This window comes from Tauraco erythrolophus, chromosome 3 (assembly GCF_009769465.1).
Source record: "Tauraco erythrolophus isolate bTauEry1 chromosome 3, bTauEry1.pri, whole genome shotgun sequence".
NCBI classification, from domain to species: domain Eukaryota; kingdom Metazoa; phylum Chordata; class Aves; order Musophagiformes; family Musophagidae; genus Tauraco; species Tauraco erythrolophus.
This window is the reverse complement of record NC_141467.1, coordinates 80,504,088-80,527,531: the sequence shown is the minus strand read 5'-3', so window position 1 is coordinate 80,527,531 and position 23,444 is coordinate 80,504,088. Positions and strand designations below refer to the sequence as shown.

The following is a 23,444-nucleotide window of genomic DNA, read 5'->3' as shown; positions in this document are numbered from 1 at the left end:
TTTGTCTACTTAGTGCTGTTCCACTGCAATCACATGTATTCAGACATGAAGAATTGGGAAAAAACACTTGCTATATACACCAGTCCAGATTACATGCACTTATATGTGAACGATGCACTGAAAAGTTACAATCCATCTGACCAAAAGATTTCTAAAAGGAAAATAGTGATTTTCTGTGTATTGTTATAGCATCCACTGCTCTGAGGTGAAAAACAAACAACATGCTTAGATATAAAGACAATGACAATGGATGCACTATTGTTTGAAATCCTTAGCAAAGCAGACATCAAAAGTAATACTAAGTCTGTTTACGCATTAGTTATTTTCCTGAATAATGCTACAGAGCTTTTTAATTATTCCATAATCCTGAAGATGTTGTTGGGGCTCAGAATCACCTCAAATTTGAGACACATCAGAAAGGCCACAGAAGACGAGAGACATTCTTTGGTATTTTTGGCATTCTACTGCCTTGCGATGATACTTAAACCTCAATTTTAAGTCTTGCAAATCTATACTGTAAAGATGCCGGAGTTCTTAACAAAACGAGCCCTTTTTTATCTGCTGACTGGTTGTGTAACATGTAAAGTAACCCTGACAAGCTAACGAAACCCAGTGCTTCTCCACAGCCCACAGCCAATGAAAAATCCCCTCGAGTGACATATCCCAAGAGAGTTCTGGAGCAGTGGGAAGTAACATCTGGGAGAGCATCTGACCAAAGACCAAGAATGAGCTCTTCATGCTCCTCAGTTGTTCCTTTATCTGGAACGGTTGGAGGGTCGCTTTCTAGAGCCTTCGTGTTATCCTTTTTCTTCTTCTTCTCCTCTTTCAGCTTCTGTACCTTGTACTTGAATATGTCACGATGTTTGGGTTCTTGAGGTCCACAGAAGAGTCTGTCTTTGCTTAGATGCAGCAAGTCGTCTTCTGTTGGGATGCAAATCATGGCATGTAATTCGGGGTTCCCCTTTTTCAAGAGAGACAAGCTGACCCATACGAGAGCCCTTGGATAGCTCATCAAAATTGGCAAAAACACATCTTCAGTCATTTCCTTCTGTCCGAGTCGAGAAACAAGGCGGACTCGCCGATCTTTTCCAGCAGTGGGATAGCACCAGGCTGATACCTGCATTAGTAGTTTCTCGCTCCTGTTAAATTTTTTTAAAAATAAACGTCAAGGATAGTTATTAACAAGTAGTACAACAGAAATCCAGTGCTCTGCATATTTGCAAGAGCACAATTAGAAAAAGCTCTGGGGCCTTCTGTAACCTTCCAAGGTGGTATTTGTATCACTCTGAGCACAAAAAGAACATGAGTGAGTAGAATTCATGTGTGAGGCTATTTCTTCAGAAGGAGACATTACTTGCTAAAACCCCCAAAACTCGTTAAATCATAAATGCTCTAAAACCTTCAGTCACATTAATGCAGTCCAGAACTGCCAATGCTTTCTTCCTCTGCTAAGTACATAAAAATGACAGAGCTGCATTCAGGCACTTTCCAAACACTGTTGCTGCCCTCATGTGTTGCACTGGAATGCAGGGGACTCTCTATTTTCTTTATAGACCTGATTAAGTAGTGCAAGAACCACCTGTGATGATGTATTAGAAAACAGAATGGAAGCTGATTTACACATCAATAGTTTTAAAATCACAAATATGAGCCTCTAAAAGCTTCATCCACCTGGAAGCAGACAGAATATGCCAACTGCAAGAACACGCTAAACTCGAGAGTGTTAAATTTAAGCTAATTTAAGAAATTCACTTCATCTAGTTATCAAGTTTGCTGGGGTAAAGCAGGAGGAGGACTTCCACTCAACAGCAAATTCTGATCCACAACAGAACTATTTAATCTCCTCACTGTATTTGGATCAAATAACCCTCTCATCTTAATAATCAAGGCTGAGCTCTTCCTTTCCCCAGTTCAATAATTCCCAATACAGAAATAACACCTCACATGCATATATAATTTTGACGTACCTGAGAACAACAAAGTCACTTGTCATAGTTTCATCTCTCTCACCAAATTCTTGGATGCCTGTAACATTCTCCGTCTTTCGGACACCTTCAGAGCTTGTTATTTCCATGGTCTCCTCTCCCTCATCAGTCGCAGGGGAAGCTTCTTTGACCACTTCTGCTTTGGGGTCACAAAAGCTATGCCCTTTAGTTGCACAGTGCTCAGGGTGTGGGGAAGAAGGATGTACAAATTCTCCCGAAGCTTTCATTCTTTCTTCCCAGTTCTTTGCCAGCTGCCCCCAAGGACAGACAAAAGGGGACAGAGTGCCCAGCTTGACATAGTTTGCCCTTTTCGCAGGTGGACGTCTAAATGATAAATCAAGTAGGTAAGAACATTTGTTTCCTAGGCCCTTATGGAGTCCCTAGCACTTCAAAATGCTGTATACTTTGTCCTGCTGGTCTAACAATGTTTTCTGGTTTCAAAACCAAGAAAATTAACTGTGTGTTCCCTTTGTAATTTCATTGAGACAGAATTTTAAAGTTATACTTCTAGACAACACTGCTGTATTTCTGACCACCATATCCTTTCAGCCATGCTGCATATTTTTATCTACTGTGACTGGCATTATCACGTTTTCCTCTGATCTTCTCCTCCTTCCCACGCCTATCTGGAAGGGGAACCAACATCAGTTGGTGCAGAGGACACTTCCAGCTAACCCATACTCATGGTTAAGAGTTCTGTGTTTATTGTAGTGAAAACGAAGGCAAACTTCAGAATATCTGATATTTACACAGTGGACACTGAAATATACCTCTTCATTCACTTTGTTCTTTAACATTTAGCACATACTTTGATATTCTGCCTTTGCCTTCTACGTCCTCCCTCATTTGCTGCTAAGGGAGCTTGAAATAGCTTTGTTTATTTCATTGTTATGCAGCCTTGTTTACAGCCTTCTAACTGAGCACATCTCTGGGAATAGAAGGTTTTAGTTAATTTATATGCCCTATTTAGCAGAGCTTTTCTGATAAATACATCTAGGATTCTTTTCTTTTTTATAACACTAGGATTTAAAACACTAGCGAAAGATAATAAAAGTCAAGTCTAAATGAACACAACAACAGATAATTAAGGGAATATTTTCAGCAGTATTCATATTTTTCATTCTTGCAATCAATTTTGAAGTTAATATTACCGTTTGAATTTTTCAAGAAGACTCATTTCCAGTTCTTTGGCAAACTGCACTCCCGCCTGGCAGTCTGGGAAATCATTTGGAATGTGAGGTGTTCTTTGATATTCAGAATGCTTTAAAGCCTCTTGCAAGCCACCGACTCGTACGCCTCGATATATCTGGTATGAAAACCAAAACCCCAAAAACCAATGTTTGCACTGACTCCAAGTTCCTAATTGAAACAAAACTTTAATGCTCCAGAAGCTACTGCCTTAGAAAATGGAAAGTCTATCACTTTAGCTTTCAAAAAAACAAACTTAAGTATAATTTTCACAGTTCTAGGTGATTTCAACAAAAATGTTATTCATATTCTTTAATTCTGAAAAGCTATCCACAAAACTGAAGGGAATTTCACAGGTTCTGATCTTATACATTGCCAGGAATGTCATATTACTTTGACAAAGTCACTGCCCAAATTATTTTAACTGAACAATAGGTATCACTGCAGTTAATTCCCCTGCACATTCAAAAGCATAAATTTAACTGCAGAAAGATATTAAAACTGCCATCTAAACATTCAAAGCAGGATGCTCCAAACAGCACCAGAGTAGTATTCAAGCTCAACTCAAACTTTGCGTTTCAAGCTCCTTCCCAAATCATAGGCAACCAATTTGTTGACAGAGTGGTGGAGACAGTCAAGCTGGAAATGGATTAGCAGCAGACACCAAATGATTTCTCTTTTAGAGGCATATGCCCTTAAAAACACAAAACCAAAGAGCTATAGCATCAGTTTTCTCTCCTTATTCCCCACTCTGATCTCCTGCCTTAGACTGCCACATGGGCACAGTTATATCCAAGAGAAGGTATGGAAAGCTACTGTTCTATTTTTAAGATTTTAAGACCAAGCCTCTGTCATCAATGAGGTCATATGCCCTCTTTTAAAGTGGGATTTTGATCATGTAATTGTGAACTGTCTACACAACGTGAAGTATACGCTCTACAATCAATTATTTTTGAACAAAACTTGCAATTTGCAATGAAAGGCACTTACAAAAGGAATCCAGAAAGCCATGCCCCAGCCCTTTGGGAGATAGATATCCCAGCCACTTCCCCATCCTGGTAGATCTTCTCCAGCCATTTTCCCTGGTTGCTGCACCAACAGTATGGGAATCTTAGACTCAGAAGGACCCAAATCCAGGTGTGATCCAGGTACCAGTAACTGAGCTCTCATATGGTTTAAATCCTGAGAGAGAGGAGACATTTCCCGTAAGTTAGTAACCATTTTTTCCTCTTCCTGATATCCTTCCAAGATACAGAGAGGTGAGCTTATTACTTGAAAAAATATACTAGCAACATCCTACATACGTGAAGAGACCCTCACTGAGGCATGAAAAACGTTTTTAGAAAAAAGTACTAAGCACGCTTTTTCTTACTTCCACAGACTTTGATGGAGGGCAGCTACTGAAACTCAGAGCAAAAATGTACAGCACAGATGAAGGAGGGAAAAAGCAGCATTGCAACTTGATATTTACAGATCTGTGCACAAGACTAGACTGAACAGGTGCTTTCAGACAGTCTGTCAATACACGGAGCAAATCTGAACTACATCCAGGGAGATGGGAGGAACATTTGGTCACAAAACAGTTTCACATGAAGCATGCCGGCACCAAGGCTTTGTCAATCACTAGTTGCATTTCATTTAGCTGGCTGGGCTAAACCATAACACAGATTAAGAATACATTTATAAAAAAACAGATCATCAGATTGCCTTTGTACATGTCCCTTCTGCATCAGCTGAAGGGTAAACATCACATTTATAAGTTAAACATCGCATTTCATGACAGCATGAAGAATGTTGTCAAATACAAAAAGATTGTGCTGATAACTGTTATGCACTAGTGTAGTATCTTGTAAGCACTCTGCCTTTTTATACTATGCCAATCAATTGGAAAGAGCACAAAACTAATTTTCATAATGAGAATATTTAGAGAGATGTTTCTGCCATGCAAATATTTTCTGATTACAATGGTGCTGAAAGTTTATCATGTCTTGTGACTAAATCACCTTTTTACCTATGCATTTTATGGGTTGCTCCTCCACTGCCAACAAAAACGTCAAGATAGATTTCAAACCTATAAGAGCAAATTTAAAACTGTCTACAAACCACAGGTATTGCCCAGAATGCCCACAACACAGTGTGCTGCAGTTCAGAACCAGAGAGATTTACTTCCTTCCAACTTCCATGATTCTTTTGTCAGGAGAATCATACTGGCTATGACTGAGTGAATGGTCAAAGCCTCTCTGTGCCACTTCATCCCTTTTATCTGCTGCACATGAGTCGAGGTCATGTAGGAAAATCCAATTCCAAACTCTTCTGACAAATAAACCTACAACTATCTAGTCCTGTAGACAATCCAATAAAGCTTTCTTTTAATTGAATCATGAACAATGGTTGTGCAAGAACATCACACAACAGCTAGAAAATAAACACGTGGACTCAGCAGCTGGATACTATGACATTAGGAAACTACTGATCTGGATTTATACAAGTTTCAAGAGTTTCGCTCTATGGACTCTATGGACCATTAGCCATTTTCTCCATGGCAATACACTTTGTTAGTTACCTGCTCCGAGATTTTATTTTCAGTGACGTTCTTACAGATGTCCTGGTCCCAGATAAAGCTGTGAGCACAGTCTACAGGCACTCCCTCCAGGTACAGCTGCCTAACTTTATCATTATCTACAAAAGAAGAGAACCCTCAAACAAAATTCTAACAATGTTTGCAGCTTAAGCATCAAATTACCCAAATCACTCCACTATCCTAAGTACAATGAGCAGACGTCTAAGGAAACAGACTATTAAAAACTTAACCATCACTGCTTCTGGAATATCTTACTATTATATGTTTTTCCAAATATAAAACATGAAACAAACTGTTAGTTTAGAAGCATTAACCTGGCATTCTCTTACAAACAGGCATTTCTTACTACAAATGACATCACCTTTGGCAGTGCAAGTTACATCTTTAGCATGCCACCTTTAATATTCTGGAATCTGACCTTTCAGGCAGTATGACGCTCAACAGGTTTGGTGAAAATCAGAAAGAGCAACATTACGAAGCCTGAAATAAGTCCACCTAAGTAAACTTGTAAGAGAAGCGAGGGTCATCTTTGAGAAATGTACATACAGGAAATATTTTTACGGCTATGACTAGCATGCAACTACTTATTTAGCACTAGATTCCCACTCTGGATCTTTTCAGGCTCTGCACTTCAAGGAAGGGACAATTCTTTATTATGTCTGAACAGACAAACAGTTGTGTGCATTTCTGAAGATAAATAAGACTTCTAGCTTCAAAATTTATCACTGGGGTATTCAATAACCTATCTCTTCTTCAGCTCAGCAATCTAACCAAAGCAGAGAAAATATATACCTACCTTTAGTGATCTATGGATTCCAAGCCTTCAGCGTACAGTGTGTAATGCATGCTGATCCATATTTTAAATAAAATAATTCTTACAAACAATACAATGAACCTATTAATCGTTCTGTTATTGAAACTTACAGGGACTGCTGCTCATTTTGTCATCTATAAGGTATTACATATGAAAGGAACATAACGTGTTGGGTTTTGCTTTTTAAATCACTTAGTCTTTCAAAAGAAGATTCAGCTCATTTTTCCAGTTATGTTGACAAAGATTTTGAGCACAGAAGATACGCATTATTCAGTGGTACTAACAATACAATAGGTACTGCTAAGCATAATTGCAATAATTATTTATTTAAAAGCTATAATCTTCAAGATGTCCCCAGTTCGATAGTGCTAAGCTGATACTTCTTAGCTGATGAGTTACATTTGTGTGAGAGGAAGAAATACTAAAAAAAAATTATCAGATGAGGGTGGCATTTCTTCAAATTAAGAATGATGCCACTAAAAAGGAAATCCTTGCCAATTCCCTGCCAATCAAGCCAGAAGAATTCCTTCTCAGACAAAAAATTAAGAACAGGAACCTGAGCAGGAACCTAAAAGACCTCAGTACTCCTAGAGGCAAAGCAGATTCTGTCTGGAGATACAGCAAATATCAATGCCTCAAAGGAAGGAGAAAAAGACAGCCACAAAAGTCGGATGAGGCTTTGAGCAACCTGCTGTAGTGGAGGATGTCCCTGCCCATGGCAGAGGGACTTTGAGGTCCCTTCCAATCCAAACCATTCTACGATTCTATAAAACTGTGTGTAGTGGTGGTGGGAAATTCCTTCCTGACTCTTAAGACAACTAAGGGGGAAGGGCACATAATTGCAAGAAAAAATAGGGTAAGGAAAGCGACTTTTCCATCTTCTGTACAGAAAGCACTCATGAACACCAGAATCTCTTCATGTTAAATAATTTAAACGTTTTCTAGTTCATTCAACTGTACATTATTCACTGCAACTTTCTCTGATTTTTTTTTTTACCTCTTCTTTCTATTACCACAATTTAGGCAGTCTATCCCTGTCATATTCTTGGAGTTCCTTAAAATTCCTATATAATGGAATTTATATAGATTTCCTATATAGGAATTTATATGATTCCTATAATGGCATGAGTATTTTTTTTTTCCACTTTAGAAAGCTCTCTTAAATCAGTTTCTTTCCATCACTACAGTCCATCCAATATCCCCCTTACTAGCATAAAATATCCTCCTCTAACTTGGTACATTCTTTCTCCTTGATCCCCACTGTATTTGGAGAATTTAACCTCTCTACTAAGCATACTATAATTCAAATCATAATCCTAAATCCTCATACCAGTTCTCTTTATTTCTTACCTCTCTCCTGTTTTCTTCAGTCCACATTTTAAGATTGCTGGGGAAATAACCCTACTGAAGAGTAAGTTGTTGACGACAGTGGAAATAAGACTTTAAAACTAGTATAGGAAATAGGGAGTTGTATTACTAAGCACACAAAGCTCAGTGACAATCAGTACATTATCTACTTCTGCTGGTGTTAATGGTTGGTGTTTAGACAATACAGGCAGATAGAGGAAGGTTTTCTTCCATTTCAAGCTGTTGTTCTGATTTCTGTCGCTGATTATCTTAACAGTCTTAGAACAGGTCTAAGAGTAAGAGCGCTTCTATTTGAAATGTTTCCTTCCCTCTGTGAGGAAAGAACAGAAAAAGCAAAAACATAAGCGCTGCTAGGGAGCAGTTTCAGAGCTGTATGTACGTAGGGGTGGATGGTACCAGGACAACTGATGCCAGATAGCTAAACTTCTGCAAGAGATGTGTTTACAGGCAAGGACTCAGGCGCTGTGCCTGCAGAAGGAACTTTAGCTCACTTAATCTTGCATTATGCCCTCTCCTTTTACACATCTCATTCACCGACTGTTTAAAATCTCCACCATACTCCATGTTGAGCAGCTTTTAAGGCAGTGGAATTTGTATTCTCCCACAGAAGACAGGAAAAGCATATCAAAAGGTCAGAAGCACACTTTAAAACGGAAGGAAAAAAAGCACTAATTTGCAGTTATGTAAGCACTGACGGCTTACTGGGAGTCTTGACTTCCAGAAGGCATAAACCTGCTGAGAAGTCACTGAAAAGTGATTTATCCGTAAACTTTCTATCCTCCAGCCTGAAGAAACAAGGGCAGTTCTTTGATTAAACCCCATCAGCACGTGTCTATAACACACAGCTTGCACACATGTATATGCATTCAGGAGTGAGAGCAACTGGGAAAGACTGAAACTACCTTTGATTTGTTAGCATGTCACTCACAGGGGAAAAAACTACACAGGCATATCTTAGAACAGCATTTGGGAAAAAAAGGGATATAGGCAGATGCATATCATTTCACAGACTGCATATATGACAATCCACAAGCAAAAACGATGGCTGTAACTTACCTAAACTATTCACTCATTTGACAAACAATGCATCTTTGAATTAGTAAACATTTGCTAAGAAAATCAGTTAGCTTTCATACAACTAGTTACAATCAGTTAGCATACAACATTAAAGAACAAGCGAGGCTAAAGCACATACAGAATCTGCCAACATACGCAGTGCCATTTCAATCTTACTAATACTAATCATAATAGTGTTTGAATGTCTAGGACGCAAAAAGGGGGGGGAAAAAGGTTGTGGAATACAGCAAGGGTTCCTTTTTATTGCTCAATCAACATGATACGTCATTAAGGGAAACGAATGACTACGGACATTTCTTAAGTAAAGATCAGCTTGCTGTATTACCTCATCTGAGTAAGGTTACATCAAAACCAAGGTTCAGAAAGTTTATGTAGTCCTAAGGCTCACAAAAAGACTTCTTACAGAAGGGGCAAATTAATATCGTTTAAATGGAATTACAGATCTTAGAGAAGTCTCTTTTTTTCGGGTGGATGTTACTGTGGAAGTATTGGTAATAGTATTGCTGTAGCGATGTATACCATGCGCCATGATTAAATTCTTTCCTTTTTTGGTTAAAAAAAATTACCCTGCAAAAAAATGAAAAGGAGGATAGCCTCCATTCCTGGGTCACTCCTGGCGAAAGAACCAGTAGAACGAGCAGACAGAACCGGTTGGAAAAATGCTGGCAGAAGAGCTAAATTCAACTAGAATATTCTTCGGTAATATGTTGCTTTTGATGGAATTCTTGCTCGGTATGTCAGTAATCTGACTTCAAGCATGGCCAATAACGGGTCCCAGGGAAGAGTACACCACTAGAATCAGTATGTAGTGTTGCATTTCCTCACTCCACCAGTTCCTAGCCACTTGTGACTCACAGACTTCTTCAGTTAGAGGTGATCCTTTTGAACTGAGTGGCCTTCAATAGGTTCTCCTTCATATATTTAACTGCTTTTTTAACTCCTGCAAACCTGCCAGGCTCATAGGAAAAAGGAATAAATCTAACTTGTGTATAGAGGCAGTGAAATATGCAACGAGATCCCATGCTCCAAGGAGATTACAAACTAAGCTGACAGAATTCAGGAAGACATTATAATGGCTCCTGAAACAGTAAATAGTGACAAGAAAGCATAATGCTTGCATAGAGAGAACCAATTAGACATAAAATGCATTCTGCATAATAACTGATTATGTCTAGGCTTCCTTTTATTAATACATATGCAATTCTACTTTCTCTTTCAAATATACCAAGAGATAAACACACTTGAATACCTTCCCGACTAGAAAACTATAAAAGTATCTGATCTTAGAATAATCTAACACAGATTAATTTTCTAGAAGTATTTAAAAAATGTAACTCCTCTGCTTTTAACTACTTGAACAAGGAGGCCCATTAAGGCAGAGATATACCACAGGTAGTAGCCATCACATAGGCAACTACAAAATTAAGTTAGGAACAACAGTCTGAAGAGTAACAATAGCCTCTCTTTCCAACTAACACCTAGGAATACTCAATGAAGGAGACAGAATAGTGGCAGTTGGGCCTCAGTCTTGAGTTTTTCAGCTAGGAGAGATGAACTGTCATGCCATAGGATTCCCTGCACATGTAATAGGTATGAGGAGATTGAGAGTCATTCTGTAACTCTTCCCACACGGCATTAGGAAGTCATTCAGGCGGGAAATGTGGCCAACAGCAGCCGCTTTCCCTGCTGAACCATTAGCTCTCCGTATTCTCTCCTTAACTGCTTCTTGTAGAAAGGCTGGTCTCTCCTTTTCTACTCCCTTACAACAATGTCCTTTTGATTTTCTACTAGAAGACAGCTGTATTGTCTGTCTTCTTTCATTCTTCTTCTGCCTACTCAATTTATTTAGTAGTGATGTGCTTGTATAACACCAAGTCCTTTAGGAGAACCTAATTAGAAGATATCATAGTCTACCTTTCCTTGCTAGCTGATCAAGGACCTTCCCCCTCTCCTGAATAAAAGTCAGAGAGGACAGATGCAGTTTTAAGTTCATGATGAAACAAAAAAACACTCAGAAAGGAACCAGAAAACAACATCAGATTTTCTGAATGTTTGTGATTTAGACGATTTTTTGCAAGTGAAGGATAAACCCAATAGAAAGATCTTGAAGATGGCCATTTCTAGCCAGCCAAAGGTAAAAAAGGCTTAAGTATTTTCTTCCTCTTGACTCCATACCTTATGTCATTACCTCTTTACCCCGGCCCTCCTTCTTGTGGGACAAGCAGCTCTGGCCATGGAAGAGAAAATACTGTAAGACATTTCCAATGCCTAGATGCCTTCTGCTGATCTTGCCTTCTTGAACACATCTTCATAGACATGACAAGCAGAATGAAGGGGGCCGAATTACTTCTTGCTAACTCCTTTACCAGCTCAAACCAGTATCTGTAAACAAGTGCTATATATCTCACCTTACTTCTCAGCAGGAAGGAACCAAAATTCAGGTCATGTATGCTGCAGCATTTCCAACAGGAACATCAGTGATAAGAAAGTTAGCTGAGCAGAATAATTAACAAGAGAAAGGCTGTTCTAGATACAGAGGGTAGAATAGGAGGATGTAAGAAAATCTAAATAACAGAGTTGTGCAGCGAGCTAAAAGAAGTAACTGAAACAGGTGTTTGACCTGATTTAAGTGAAAGACTATATTATTCCAGCTTCTTGCAAACACACCACCAAGGGAATGAACTATTTGCAAGTCTCTGAGACCTTGAACTTGTCCTATTTGCTACTGCTTGCTAGCTGGCTATTATGTTTCTCATATTAGACAAGGCAGTCTGTGTCTAGTCAACCTAACTGGAAACACACAGTACTGTACACAAACTCTACTGTATATGCATGTTTTTTAAGGATATTCAAATCCAACTGAATTTGAATTTTGCACTGAACTGCTGTGTAAGTCAGCATTGAAATGAAAGTTTCAGAATTCACGCATGCTTCCAATTTTTTTTAACACAACCAGCACCTTGGCCATCTGAAATGCTAATCTTGCAATAGCAATTTTTTTTTTTTTCATGGAATTGCAACTTTCATCATTGTAGGACTACACATTGGAAACGGCAGACTTCTTGGAGAGATGAACAGCATCAGGAGGACTAAACATCAAACAGAAACTTACTAAGTAGCTTTTAGCACCTGGTTGGCCTTGCCAGGATTCGAACCTGGATCATCTGTATGGTCAGACAGAGGCTTCCACTGAGCACAAGACCAGCTTTGGTGCATGTCCCTCCCTCACAATTGCTATTTGAAAACCTATCCAACTTTCAAGCTGTTTCTGTTCTGCCAGGGGCTGTGAAAAGGGGAGGGAAACATTCTGAAATCGAATACTAGAGGAAAACAGCAAGAGACAATCAGTAGAAGATGACAGAAATGAAAATAAAAGCGTAGAGAGAAACGGCATCTCTTGCGTTTGGCAGTTCCACGAGAAGCGTAACATAAGCAAAGCATTTTACCTTGGTATTTTTCAAAGTCTGGCACGGCTTTTGTCTTCTTTTTTGGCAAATTGACTCGAGGATCTCCAACAGTGAGGCCCAGTATTGTACCTGGTGGCATTTCTGATGGTGAACTTATCCCTTTAAAAATACACAGATGAACATTGCCATGAAACCACCAATTAAGTTGTGACCTTTTTCTGCACTATTTTGTGCATTTTTGCCTGCAGAGATGCGACACCACTGTAAGTCAGAGAAGCAACCCAAAGTACTCAGTTTAACATGTTTTGATAGCTCACGAACACTTGGTAAATGTCGAATAACAAAAAATAACAATAGCAGCATAAGACTTAGTTTGTGATTACATTTATGCTTAGCATAGAAGTGAAGTCATTCCCACAATGTATAGACTCAATTCATCCTTTGTATTTGGCACATCTCTTAAAGAACAAACAACCTTTGGTTTATACTTGTCTTCCAGAGAAAGGAAATTAAAAGAATGTTTTCTAAAAGTTTTACCTCATCTCTGCTTAACCGGCTCACATTGGATAGCTCAAGTATAGTGTGAGATCTACCAGAGCCAGTTCCTTACCTGCTCCAGTGCTAGAAAGTGAGATGTTGTTAACTTCATGATAACAACTCAGCCACATATACAACTGTTCATTAGAAACAAAAACATAGAAAGCAAGGTATAATACTTTCGCTTTGGGTAGGAGCCTACCATTTTATCTGTGGAGGTATTGTACAACTTATTGCCTTAATTTAGTACATATGGGGGGAGACTGAGAGTATACCCTGCATATGAGAGGATACTGCATATCCCACTAGCAATCTCAAATCTAAGTTCATGAAGATAAGAAAAAAGATTCAGTTTATCGATTAAAAGTTTGAGCTAGACAGACGATTAAAATTCCCCTTAAAAAAAAATTAATCTGACATTTCTCAAATCTTTGACATGCCACGGTAAATACCTAAAGCACACACTCAATGGCATCACTCTCTTGATCAAGTGAAAAATAAGCATTTCCAAATTTAAGTCAACTTCATAGCATGTCAGTTTGGACTACTAGAGTTTAAGAGTTTCCCCTTCCTCCCATAGTGCCTACATGCCCAAATACCTTCTAATAGCTCAAAGATAGCACTTTGACGCTGATGAAGAGATACTTTTTCAGAGTCCTTGCAGTTTTCTACCCACCAGTTATTCAGTTCTGTTTCTGAATCCATCTCCTAGAAAACAACACACCTAATTAAACTCAAGTGGTTATTCAGTATTTTCTATCACCATGAATTCACCCTCAGTTTGCCTTAACCACTATGGTTGCTTTCTTCCTCTTCAAGCTTCAAATCAAAATAATTTTTTACTGATGCAGTCTATTCCTATACTCCACCTTACAGTAATCCCCAACAAACTTTTCAGTTTAACCTGTGTTCCAAAAATAAACAAAGCAATCCACAATGCTTCCTAATTCTGTCGTTAATTCTTTCTTACAGAAAGCCAGAGATTTCATGGTCTCGTCATGTCTGCTGCAAGAAGCAAAACAACCACATTAAAACCACAGCAATGCTATGTGCCAAGAGGTATTAAATCCTTATGAAATTTCATATTTGACTGAAAACACAAAAGTTTTCTATACCTTACATGTCTTGCCCTTTAGCTCTAGGTGCTCTAGCTCATTGCTTGAGAAACATGACATACGATTTGTCAAAGAGAATACGAATTATTCTGGACCTCTCAGCACAATACATCACTACAGCAGAAACTACATGGTCTGCTCAACAGCACAGTTCCTTTTATTTTCTTCCTACCCTCACTTAAAATCCAGATAGGAGTTCTTCCTGAGATCAGGGTTAGTCAAGAGGCTCAATATAGAGAAGCTAATAGAGTAGAAACACAGAAGTTAGCCTTTATTATAAGTAAGGCTAGATAGTTTATGATTCTTTCTAGCAAAATCAAACTTGCACATTCTCGATACCTCATCAAAATGACAGTAATATCCAAATTGCCAATTTCCTTACTGTTTGGAGAGAAGCAGCTTTCAAGGTCTCTGTAAGGACCGAGTGTGATAATGGGCCAATCAGCCGATATCTGAGAATCTCCATAGTTCTATCACTGAAATGGGAAAACTTCAGGTGAATATACAATCACACAACACAGAATTTTTTTTACTCAGTACTGCTAAGCCAGCATTCAGCTATATTAATGGGTTAGGGTCACAGTTTCTGACTGCTATGAACAAACCTGATCACAATGCCAGTAGCCTGTGAAATCCAAGAGTAGGACTGGAATGGATCTCTAGTGCCATCACCAATTATTTTTTTCACTGGCACAGCTTTTTCTCCTTCTTTATCCTCCTTCTTTCTTTTCTTGCCAAGGCTCAGAACAACATCTATTTGTTTTTCCTCTTGAATTGATATTGTAACAGGCTCAGGAACATAGATTTCTTCAGGCTCTGAACACTGAAAAATGGCTTTTAACTCTCTCAGTATGTCCTTAACAAAAATAAAAAGTTTGGGTTAGGATGACATGCAGTGCACTGCAAAGCTTAAGTACAATTTTAAGAGCTACACTCTTTTGTTTTATTTTCCTATATGGATTTAAGGGAATAAACTTCATGCTGCTGAAGGCCGGGGCTTGCTATCAAGAGCTGAAAGTAATACTGAATGCTGCTAAGAATTTATTCTCACTCAAATTAATATAAGGAAACTTGCTGGTGATCAAAATTTTACTTGTTTTTATTTTTTTTGAAGTTCATAGCCAAGTATGAGATTATAATTCTCTGTCATGAGATCCAACTTAGCCTGTTTGGAGTGCCAGTGGGAAGGATGTGAATCAAGCAACTTCCTACTGCAAATGTATCCTGAAGCAAGTGACACTACAAAACTTTTAACGAGCTCAAACACTAAAAAACCTCAGAGGCATGGACCTTCTGTACAAGCTTTATAAAAACAAGCTGCAGAACATCAATATTGTTAGAGCAGAAACAGTCTCCCAACTTTCAAATCCTAAAGCCATGTATTATATCCAGCTCTTCTACACCTTCCAGAAGGTATCTTCAGCATTAAAAACGTAAAATGCATAAAGAAATTAGAGTTCAAATATAAAGAAAAAAATACCTGTTTGAGAGCTGGATGCATCCAGATCCACAACTGCCTGTTTTCAGACCCATCCCTGGGTTTCCAAATAAATGTAACGGGACCAAGCATATCCTCAGGATAGCGATCTGCTCGGTAAAGATTCAGGTAACCCTCAAATCTTCCAGACAGACAACAAGCCTCTTCAAACGTTAATCCTAAAGAAGATGATACTTATTGAAAAACACAATAATCTCTTGTTTAAAAAAGAAAAAAACTGACATTCGGTCTGGCTGCTGGGATAGTATCAAAGAAAGAACATGTACTACAATTAGTTTATTAATAAGCAACAGAAAATAAGAATGTGTAGTCCTAGTATGAGACATTTTAATGATGTTTTTCAACCAAAATCACAACTCCGTATCGAGTCTGTTACTACAACTGAGATTGGTAGGATATTAAAAAAGTAAAACAATGAGTCATCCTTTAGACTATCCAGAATCTTAACTTTACTTCGAACTACATAATTTTTACCTGTGTCAATGCTACATATTCGAGCAAGTTGCTTCAGAAGTGCGTTCTCTTTCCCAGTCAACTCCAGGCAACAATAATATGATAAGTCCTAAAATAACAGCATAGTGGTAAAGTGAGAATAACTCTTGAAAGCGAGCCTGGCAAGGAAGGACCAGACAGAGGCTTCACAATTTACATTGAAGTAGTAATTTTTCATTCACTAAAATTTGTGTCAAAGAGAAATGAGTTTTCTTCTTGAACTTAAAACTGTTAGTTATAGGACAGCGGTCAACTATTTCTCATTTGAGGGTCAACCTGCCTCTCAAACCAACAGACCAAAAAGGACATGGAACAAAGCATCTGTCTTCAACAGCATCCTGCTCAGGAAGACGATACAGAGATTCAGTTAATCTCTTAGCTTTTGAGAAGACTGAGTATGTAGTATTTCAGTCATAATTACAATAAGACTCTTCTAAAGGTTCAGCTTGTTCTCTCCGGTATTTGCCACCCTTCCTTACACCTACAAAATCACTCATTTCATACTTAGCAGTTATTAACAGCTGACAACAGTACTTCAAAGTGATAGAAATATCATTACAACTGAACAGCTGATTACTTCACCTTGGCAAAATAACAAAGAAAACAGATGTAAATGTGGTACCTGAAGAAGGCAGTGTTTCGTCATGGCTCGGTAACAAGCCCTGTAGCTCTTCTCCGTAGGGCTATTTCCCAAACAGTATCCCCATTTCTTTACCATATGAAATCTCTTTGCATGCCAAATATGCGTTTCCAGCCAAATATTCTTTCTTTGCCTGCGATTAAACTCTGCTACCAAATTTATGTGGCGCCTTCTAGCTTTGCGGCATTTAGTCTTCGACTGTTCTTTCTTCTGATGTACAGCTTTCTCTGCCTGTTTTTAAAAGAAAAGATATTGAAGGAAATATCAAAAGGACAAACTTCTGTGGAAGAAAAAGGCTGACGTTATATGGATACAGGAAGCACTAACATTAAGTTACACCTTATTCTGACGCTGGTTCTCCACAATTCTTGAGGTTAACTAATGCTTTGAAACTTTATACACAAGCCAAATTCACACAACTGCATCGAGGTTTGACTGGAACCCACAGATCAACCAAAATCCTCACACATTCAGAAACTTACCAGTGAACAGTAAGATCTGCTACTTTCTGTGTGAAGTTTTTTGCCCAACATCAATATATCCAAATGAACAAATTAATGTCACATTAGGAACACCTGGAGATTTGAGCTTGTACAGAAGCAGCATGGACTCTCAGGCTGCTAGGTAGGGCCCTAAGAATTCTACAATGTGTAGAAGTGAAGAAGAAAGGACTGTGGTGATATTTTGATCAAATTCTTGATAAATACCTGGCCAAAGTCTGAATTATTATGGGTGAACGCACTGTTGGAGAGGAAGGCTTGACTCTCTCCATCAATGTTTGATTTGTCTTTTTGTGAAGAGAAGTGGTAGAAAGAAAATAAGACACACACAAACACAAAATATCTTAGGATGTCCTTTGTAAGCTCACCAAGGAATAGCTGACAACAGACCACTGGTTGTAAGAACAGCAAATGAATGAGAATGCTAGAAGATCACTGCCAAGAGCACAGAAAACACTGAAGCAACCCATGATATCAAAATAGAAAGGCACAAAAAAAAATCTGTTCCCATCAGACACATCTTTCCACCACAGAGATGAGCCACTGGATCAATGGTATGTGACTGATTGGTCCAGAAAGATAACTGAAGAAAAAGAGATAAGATATTGTAGATAAAAAATACATGTTTTTAAGCTTATGAAGAGATAAGAGACGGTCCAGGTAAATGTTTGGTAAAACATTTATAATGACCACTAAAATGGTCATTATAAAGGATCTAAGAAAAAGGACGAAAATGCAGCAGAATTGGAACAGTTAACTTCGAAGAAGCAGACTTCAAACACTGAAAAGTAATGGACAGAACCTTTACAAAAGGAAATAGCTCAGGGGATATGACAAGCTGCAAGAAAACATGAAACAAAACAGCCTGTGCAAACACACGAACTACACCAAAAGACCTGAGAAGAGAAAACATAGCAGAAGAAATATAGTTACACCAGCAACACTTAAATAAGCTCAAGAATCCAAGAATCATACAAGGAGTGGAAACAAAGATGGGAGAATAAGTGTGAGCATGTACAGAGAAGTTAGAAAGGCTATCATGTGAAAGGAGCTAAAACAGTAGGACACAAAAGAACCAAGTACAAGCATAAAAGAAATCTAGATTATTTAACAAGGATAGAGTGCATAACTCACTACGCAAAATAGCTCATGTCTTCTTCCTTAATTTCTCAGAAAACAGGCCAAATTACACCTCGTCATGAATAACAAAGCAAAAAGAATGCCAACCAGAGCGGTCAAAGAAGAGATACGGGTTATGAAGATCTAGTAAAACACGCCCTAAGGAACATGTGTGGAAGTACACAAAGCAATTTCTGAATCATGAACAATTATCTCCAGGAACTCAGGGTGGAGGGGGTAAGGTCTCAAAGAACTTCAAAAAAGACAACGCAAGGGAAAAAAAGGAATGCAAGAAATATGCTAATCAGTCAGCCTTAACACATAGAAAACTTACCAAGCAAACTCACTTGATCATTTTAAGAAGTGTCTAGAGACGATAAAGTGATCAATGCCAAATGTCAGACAGACCATTTTTTTATCAATTTTTTTATCTGTTTTTTTTAAAACACACAGGAAGGCCACAGCAGGTAAGGAGCAAGTAACTCCACAGGAGCATTCTCACTAAACATTGAGACACCACCACAAAACGAGAGAGTTTCATGAGCAATTAGGAACAGCCAATTAGTCGGTCTTAAGCTGCACACAGCCTGCCAACAATTCCCGCATACCTCCCACGTTTGAGCTATAACACATGAACCATGGCACCGGTCATGAACAGGCAGTGCTGGCCGGAGGCTGGCAGGGTCACACTCTACAGCTGTGGTGGGGTGCAAGACAGACAGGCATTAGCTTGGACTCCTGGATCACCTCGGACCAACACACCACCTGAACCACCTCTCCTGCCATGGACCCTTTTATCAACACTACTCTAATGACTTTTCAAGAAGTCCAATGATCACAAAGCCAAGTGGTTAGTGAGATCTACTTGAGCTACCATCTAAAATTGAGGTGTTCCTGCATTTTGAATTCAAACATCAGCCAAAGTTTGAGAAACTGTGTATGCAGGGAAGTTTTTCACATAAGCTCAGGTCTGAACATTAATGAACTTACAGCTAAACACTGTGCGTTAGCTATGCCCACTACATAGTTTATCAAATGCTATAAAACACACTTATACCTCTTTCCTAGCAATCTCTTGGAGCCGCCTGGGTAGGCGCTTAATATTGTGACTCATAGCTCGCCTCCGCATGTGCCTAGGTAGAGTCTGGAAAACAAGGGAGTTTGAAGACTTCTGCGCAACTGCTTTCAACATGGCATTCATCTCAGCAGCACGAGCTTGAGCAAAGGTAGACACTGGAATAAAAAAAACTGCATCAGAGCATGACAAATAGCAAACATCAAAGCAGGGACACTGTACATAAATTACTGAATTCCAGCAGAGTATTTCTGTTACATTAGTCTAATGACTTCTTGAGATAAAAGTAAATACTGTATACTACTATTGAAGAAATTTCAATTCTCTAGATATTCTGAAGCTTAGAGATATGGTTAAGCAAATACTTATATATGAACAAATGTGAAAGCTGCAGTATAACTGACAAGTCCTATTTGCATTAAGTATTTCTGTATTAAATTACACCAGCAATCTCTTCAGAAGCGTTCAGAGAGATGAAAAAAACTTCAGCATGGAAAAAAAAAGAAGCAGTAAACGTATTACAGACTGTTTTAAAATGATCGAATCAAAAATCTAGAGGTTGGTCTTGTTTTATGCTTATGGAAGCGCCACATTTTGAAAAGCTAACATGCTCTCCTAAATAAACATTCTGTTAGATGAAAAGTTGTCTTGAACTCACATCATGGGCAAAACCAGTTTCATTAGCTACATTAAATGCAGATGACTGTCTGTACTAATATTGCTGGCACACAGAAACGAAAACGCATATCCCTCCTTACAAGGAAGTGCAGTTTTTCAACTCAGAAGTCTGAAAGGGCTCATTGAAAAACAGCTGGTCATTCATTCCAGTACACAACTACTTCTTTATTTTGGAGAAAATTAGGAAAAACAGAAGAATATAAAATCAGTTCTAATTTTTGCTCTTGCTCAAAACCAAACAAACACAGCAAACTTAATTACTAGCAAGTTGCCCTGGACATATAAATTATGACCTTTTTCTTATATACAAACCTGTTATGTATTTTGGCATTTCCTCAGAAACACTCTGGCGTCCTCCTTGCCATCCTCCTCTTCCTCTGCCTCTCTCTCCTCTATTTTGCCCTTTTGGAAAATACTGCTCTTTCTTGTAAGAAGGGCCGGGTGACTGATTTGAAAACTTCTGCTGCTGATACTGCTGCTCAGAACGAACATCTGAAGGGTTTAGAGATGAAAAGAGGTAATTGAAACGCAAAGCAACCTGAGTAACTGATAACTATACACACTCTTTCCTCATAAGATTGCACTGCACATTCCTCCTATTATATTTAATATATGCACCTGAAAAAGCCATCAGAAATCAGAAGAATTAAGTTCTTTTTTATAGGAAGAAAAAAAATTTTGCACTGTCCTGCAGCAAGCCTACAGCAGATTAAGTAACTTTCGCACATTCTGAAAATTGTACCAAATCCAGACTTTATCTCCAATACTCTATCAGATCCAATAGGAAAGACCTGACTAAAATCAGTCTATGCAAAATCAGTAGAGATTTTTACTACTGTCTAGTCTGGGTTTTAGTATCAAACCAGAAAAGTTGATATTTTTCCCTCTTACCTCTTGATTTTTCCCCATAAGCAAATGTATTCTTGTCTCACTGACATGTACTTCTGTTACAGCAACATATAAAGCTAAGCACGATACATGTATGTTGGTGCAGTAAGCTACTTTTCTGGTACAGCCATTTAAACCAATATTGAAATTAAATAACTAAAGCCTACAGCAAGCTTCCTAAGAAACAGAATACCTTTCGAGAGTGATAAACACCTAAAAGTACTTCAAGTTTAACAGGGCCTTGAAGTTCATATTTAAAGATTAGTTTATATTCGATCTATTCAGCTAAGTCTTGGTTAGCATTTCTAGTACTACTTGAGATATGGTTCTCAGGCAGCTCGTGCTGGATAACTGGACTAAAAAGGGCCAAGACAGCTGTTCCCACTGCCTCATCCACTGAGCCAAGTTGAGTGCTAGAAGGAACATGGGGTCACACAGTTCAAGCAGCTCCTCTACTGAAAATCAACATGTGCATCAGGAGAAATGGGGTAAGAGATTAAAAAAATCAGTTTTCAGGTTGATCAGCTTCTTAAACAAGCCTATCGCATTGTCCCAAAAATGCTACCATTGGCATGAGGAACAGCCAGGAGCAGGTTCACCTCCAGTAGCTTCAATTCATGTGAACTTAAAATGTAAAGGGACCTCCTTTTTCCATTTCAAATAAGCATGATGCTGAAGTTTTATGTTCAGCAGCAATGCTGTTGCAGCCCCAATGCAATCACAAAGCATGCTGAACTGCAGTAATTCAGACTAAAAAAATGATCTGGGGTGGAAACAGAAGTTAGTTTTTATGTGGAATAACTCTGTGATCTGGGTTGTCCACATGGCTGAGAGCACCACTGTCCAGACAGGGAGGTGAAGGTGAGAGGGAAATAGCTGTGAAAGAGGGAAGTATGCTGCTTCAGTCAGCAAATCTGTGTAGACCTACAGCCCAAATAATCGTGGGAGGGTAACTGGACAGCAATTGTATCACAAAAACACACTTTCACTATCAAGTTAGCCTAAGAATGGAGGAACTAACTATTTTAATCAGAAGATGGAAGAGTGTTTCAAAAGGCAGTGACTGACTTAATACCTAAAGAAAAATTAAACTATTTCAGGTACTATGTAGATCCAAAGATATGTAGATCCACATATTTAGATTTTTTTTTCTTTCCTGTTTCTACAAAACAGCCCTATAAATCTGAGATACTAACACCACAGAAGGACGTTACATGGACTAAAATCCGTGCTATTCAACAGGACAGAAAACCATAACCACATAATCTTAGAAGTTCCCTGCTACAAAGAAAGTTAGAAAATTGTTTAATCTGGCAGTACTCCTTTAAGATATTCCAAAATCTTCAGACAGGGCTGACGGTAATTTGCTGTGTCATTCCACCTGCTCTGAAACTCTTTGATCATTCGTATACGCAGTGACACCTCAGCATTTTTTTGTTCAACCACAAAGATGCAATTTGTCAGCTTCTGAAGGCCTCACAGTAACCGGCCCTGTTCTTATGGATGATTTTTTTTTTCACCTCAAAACAATACAGGTAAAAAAAAATAAAAACATGAGAGGAGAAAGAGGAGAAGGAGGAGGAATCGAAGTCCAACTGAGGCACACAGGACGCAGGCTGGAACACACAGACCGAAAAAGCATCCTCCGCGGAGGCCGACAGGATCCTTCAGCCTGCGGCTGCAGAGGTTACCGGTGAACGCAAACGCTCGGGCACCGACCGACGGCGGGCGGAACGCCCGGCTGCCTCCTGCCAGCACCCTGCCGCGGCCACGGGAGCCACCCGCGCCAAAAGGCTGGGTGGGCATCCCAGGCCTGAGAGAAAGGGAAGGGGGGCCGCTGGAGAGGGTGTAACATTCAAATTCATCCTACGACTAGAAACCGCCGCGGGCAGACAGCGATTTGCCGTGTAATCGAAGGGGTGACAGGGAGCAGCGCGTACTGACGAGATTTACGGCAGAGCCGAGGCTGAAGAAGCCAGCGGCAGGGGAGGAAGCCCTGCGGTGTTCCCACACCGGGCGCGCCTCGTCGAGGCTGAGGAGACGCCGGGGCTGAGACTATGGGGACACCCAGCCCTGAGGGGGGGACACCCAGCCCTGAGGGGGGGACACCCAGCCCTGAGGGGGGGACACCCCCCTCCGCGTTCGCCCACCCCGGCCCTGGGCAGGGAGTCCCCAGCCGTACCTGCGGGCGGGCAGGCTCTGCTCCCGCCGCCGGGGAAGGGCCCTGGCTCGGCGGGAAGGGTGACGCTGGCCGGCTGGTTCCTCATCTTCTTGGCCCGCTTCTTTTCCCTCGCCCCGGACATCTCCGGCAGGGCGCCGGACGCCTCTCCGTGGCGGACGAGGACTGGCGAGCCGTGTAGCCGCAGTCAGCCCGGTCCCCTGTACCGACCCGCGGCGCGGCCTCCACCCGCTACACGCGGCCGCCCGAACAGCCGGACGGCGCATGCGCGCGGCTCAATCACGCACCACACCCCCACACCCA

The 23,444-nt window shown here is 39.7% G+C and overlaps 1 protein-coding gene across 1 annotated transcript; it reads right to left on the bottom strand.

The window, feature by feature from the left end:
- Positions 1-23,265, bottom strand: POP1 (POP1 ribonuclease P/MRP subunit). Its single transcript, XM_086609489.1, has 15 exons — positions 23,145-23,265; positions 20,387-20,566; positions 19,379-19,554; positions 16,685-16,933; positions 16,045-16,132; positions 15,553-15,728; positions 14,678-14,928; positions 14,455-14,548; positions 13,557-13,665; positions 12,460-12,579; positions 5,737-5,852; positions 4,164-4,355; positions 3,137-3,291; positions 1,968-2,309; positions 1-1,139 (listed from the first exon to the last, which is right to left on the bottom strand). Exons 1-15 carry the CDS (start codon positions 23,263-23,265, stop codon positions 482-484), a joined length of 3,027 nt encoding a protein of 1,008 aa, XP_086465615.1. The 3' UTR covers positions 1-481.
- Between the last annotated feature and the right edge of the window lie 179 nt (positions 23,266-23,444).

What these genes read in the sequence shown, in the direction of transcription:
- POP1 (XM_086609489.1), bottom strand. Translation starts at nt 23,265, where the DNA reads ATGTCCGGGGCGAGGGAAAAGAAGCGGGCCAAGAAGATGAGGAACCAG. An exon ending in GCTACTGGCATTGTGATCAG is followed by an intron (nt 14,549 to 14,677) that starts GTTTGTTCATAG and finishes TTCCCATTTCAG; the next exon opens with TGATAGAACTATGGAGATTC. An exon ending in AGACTTTGAAAAATACCAAG is followed by an intron (nt 5,853 to 12,459) that starts GTAAAATGCTTT and finishes CTTCTTTTGTAG; the next exon opens with ATAATGATAAAGTTAGGCAG.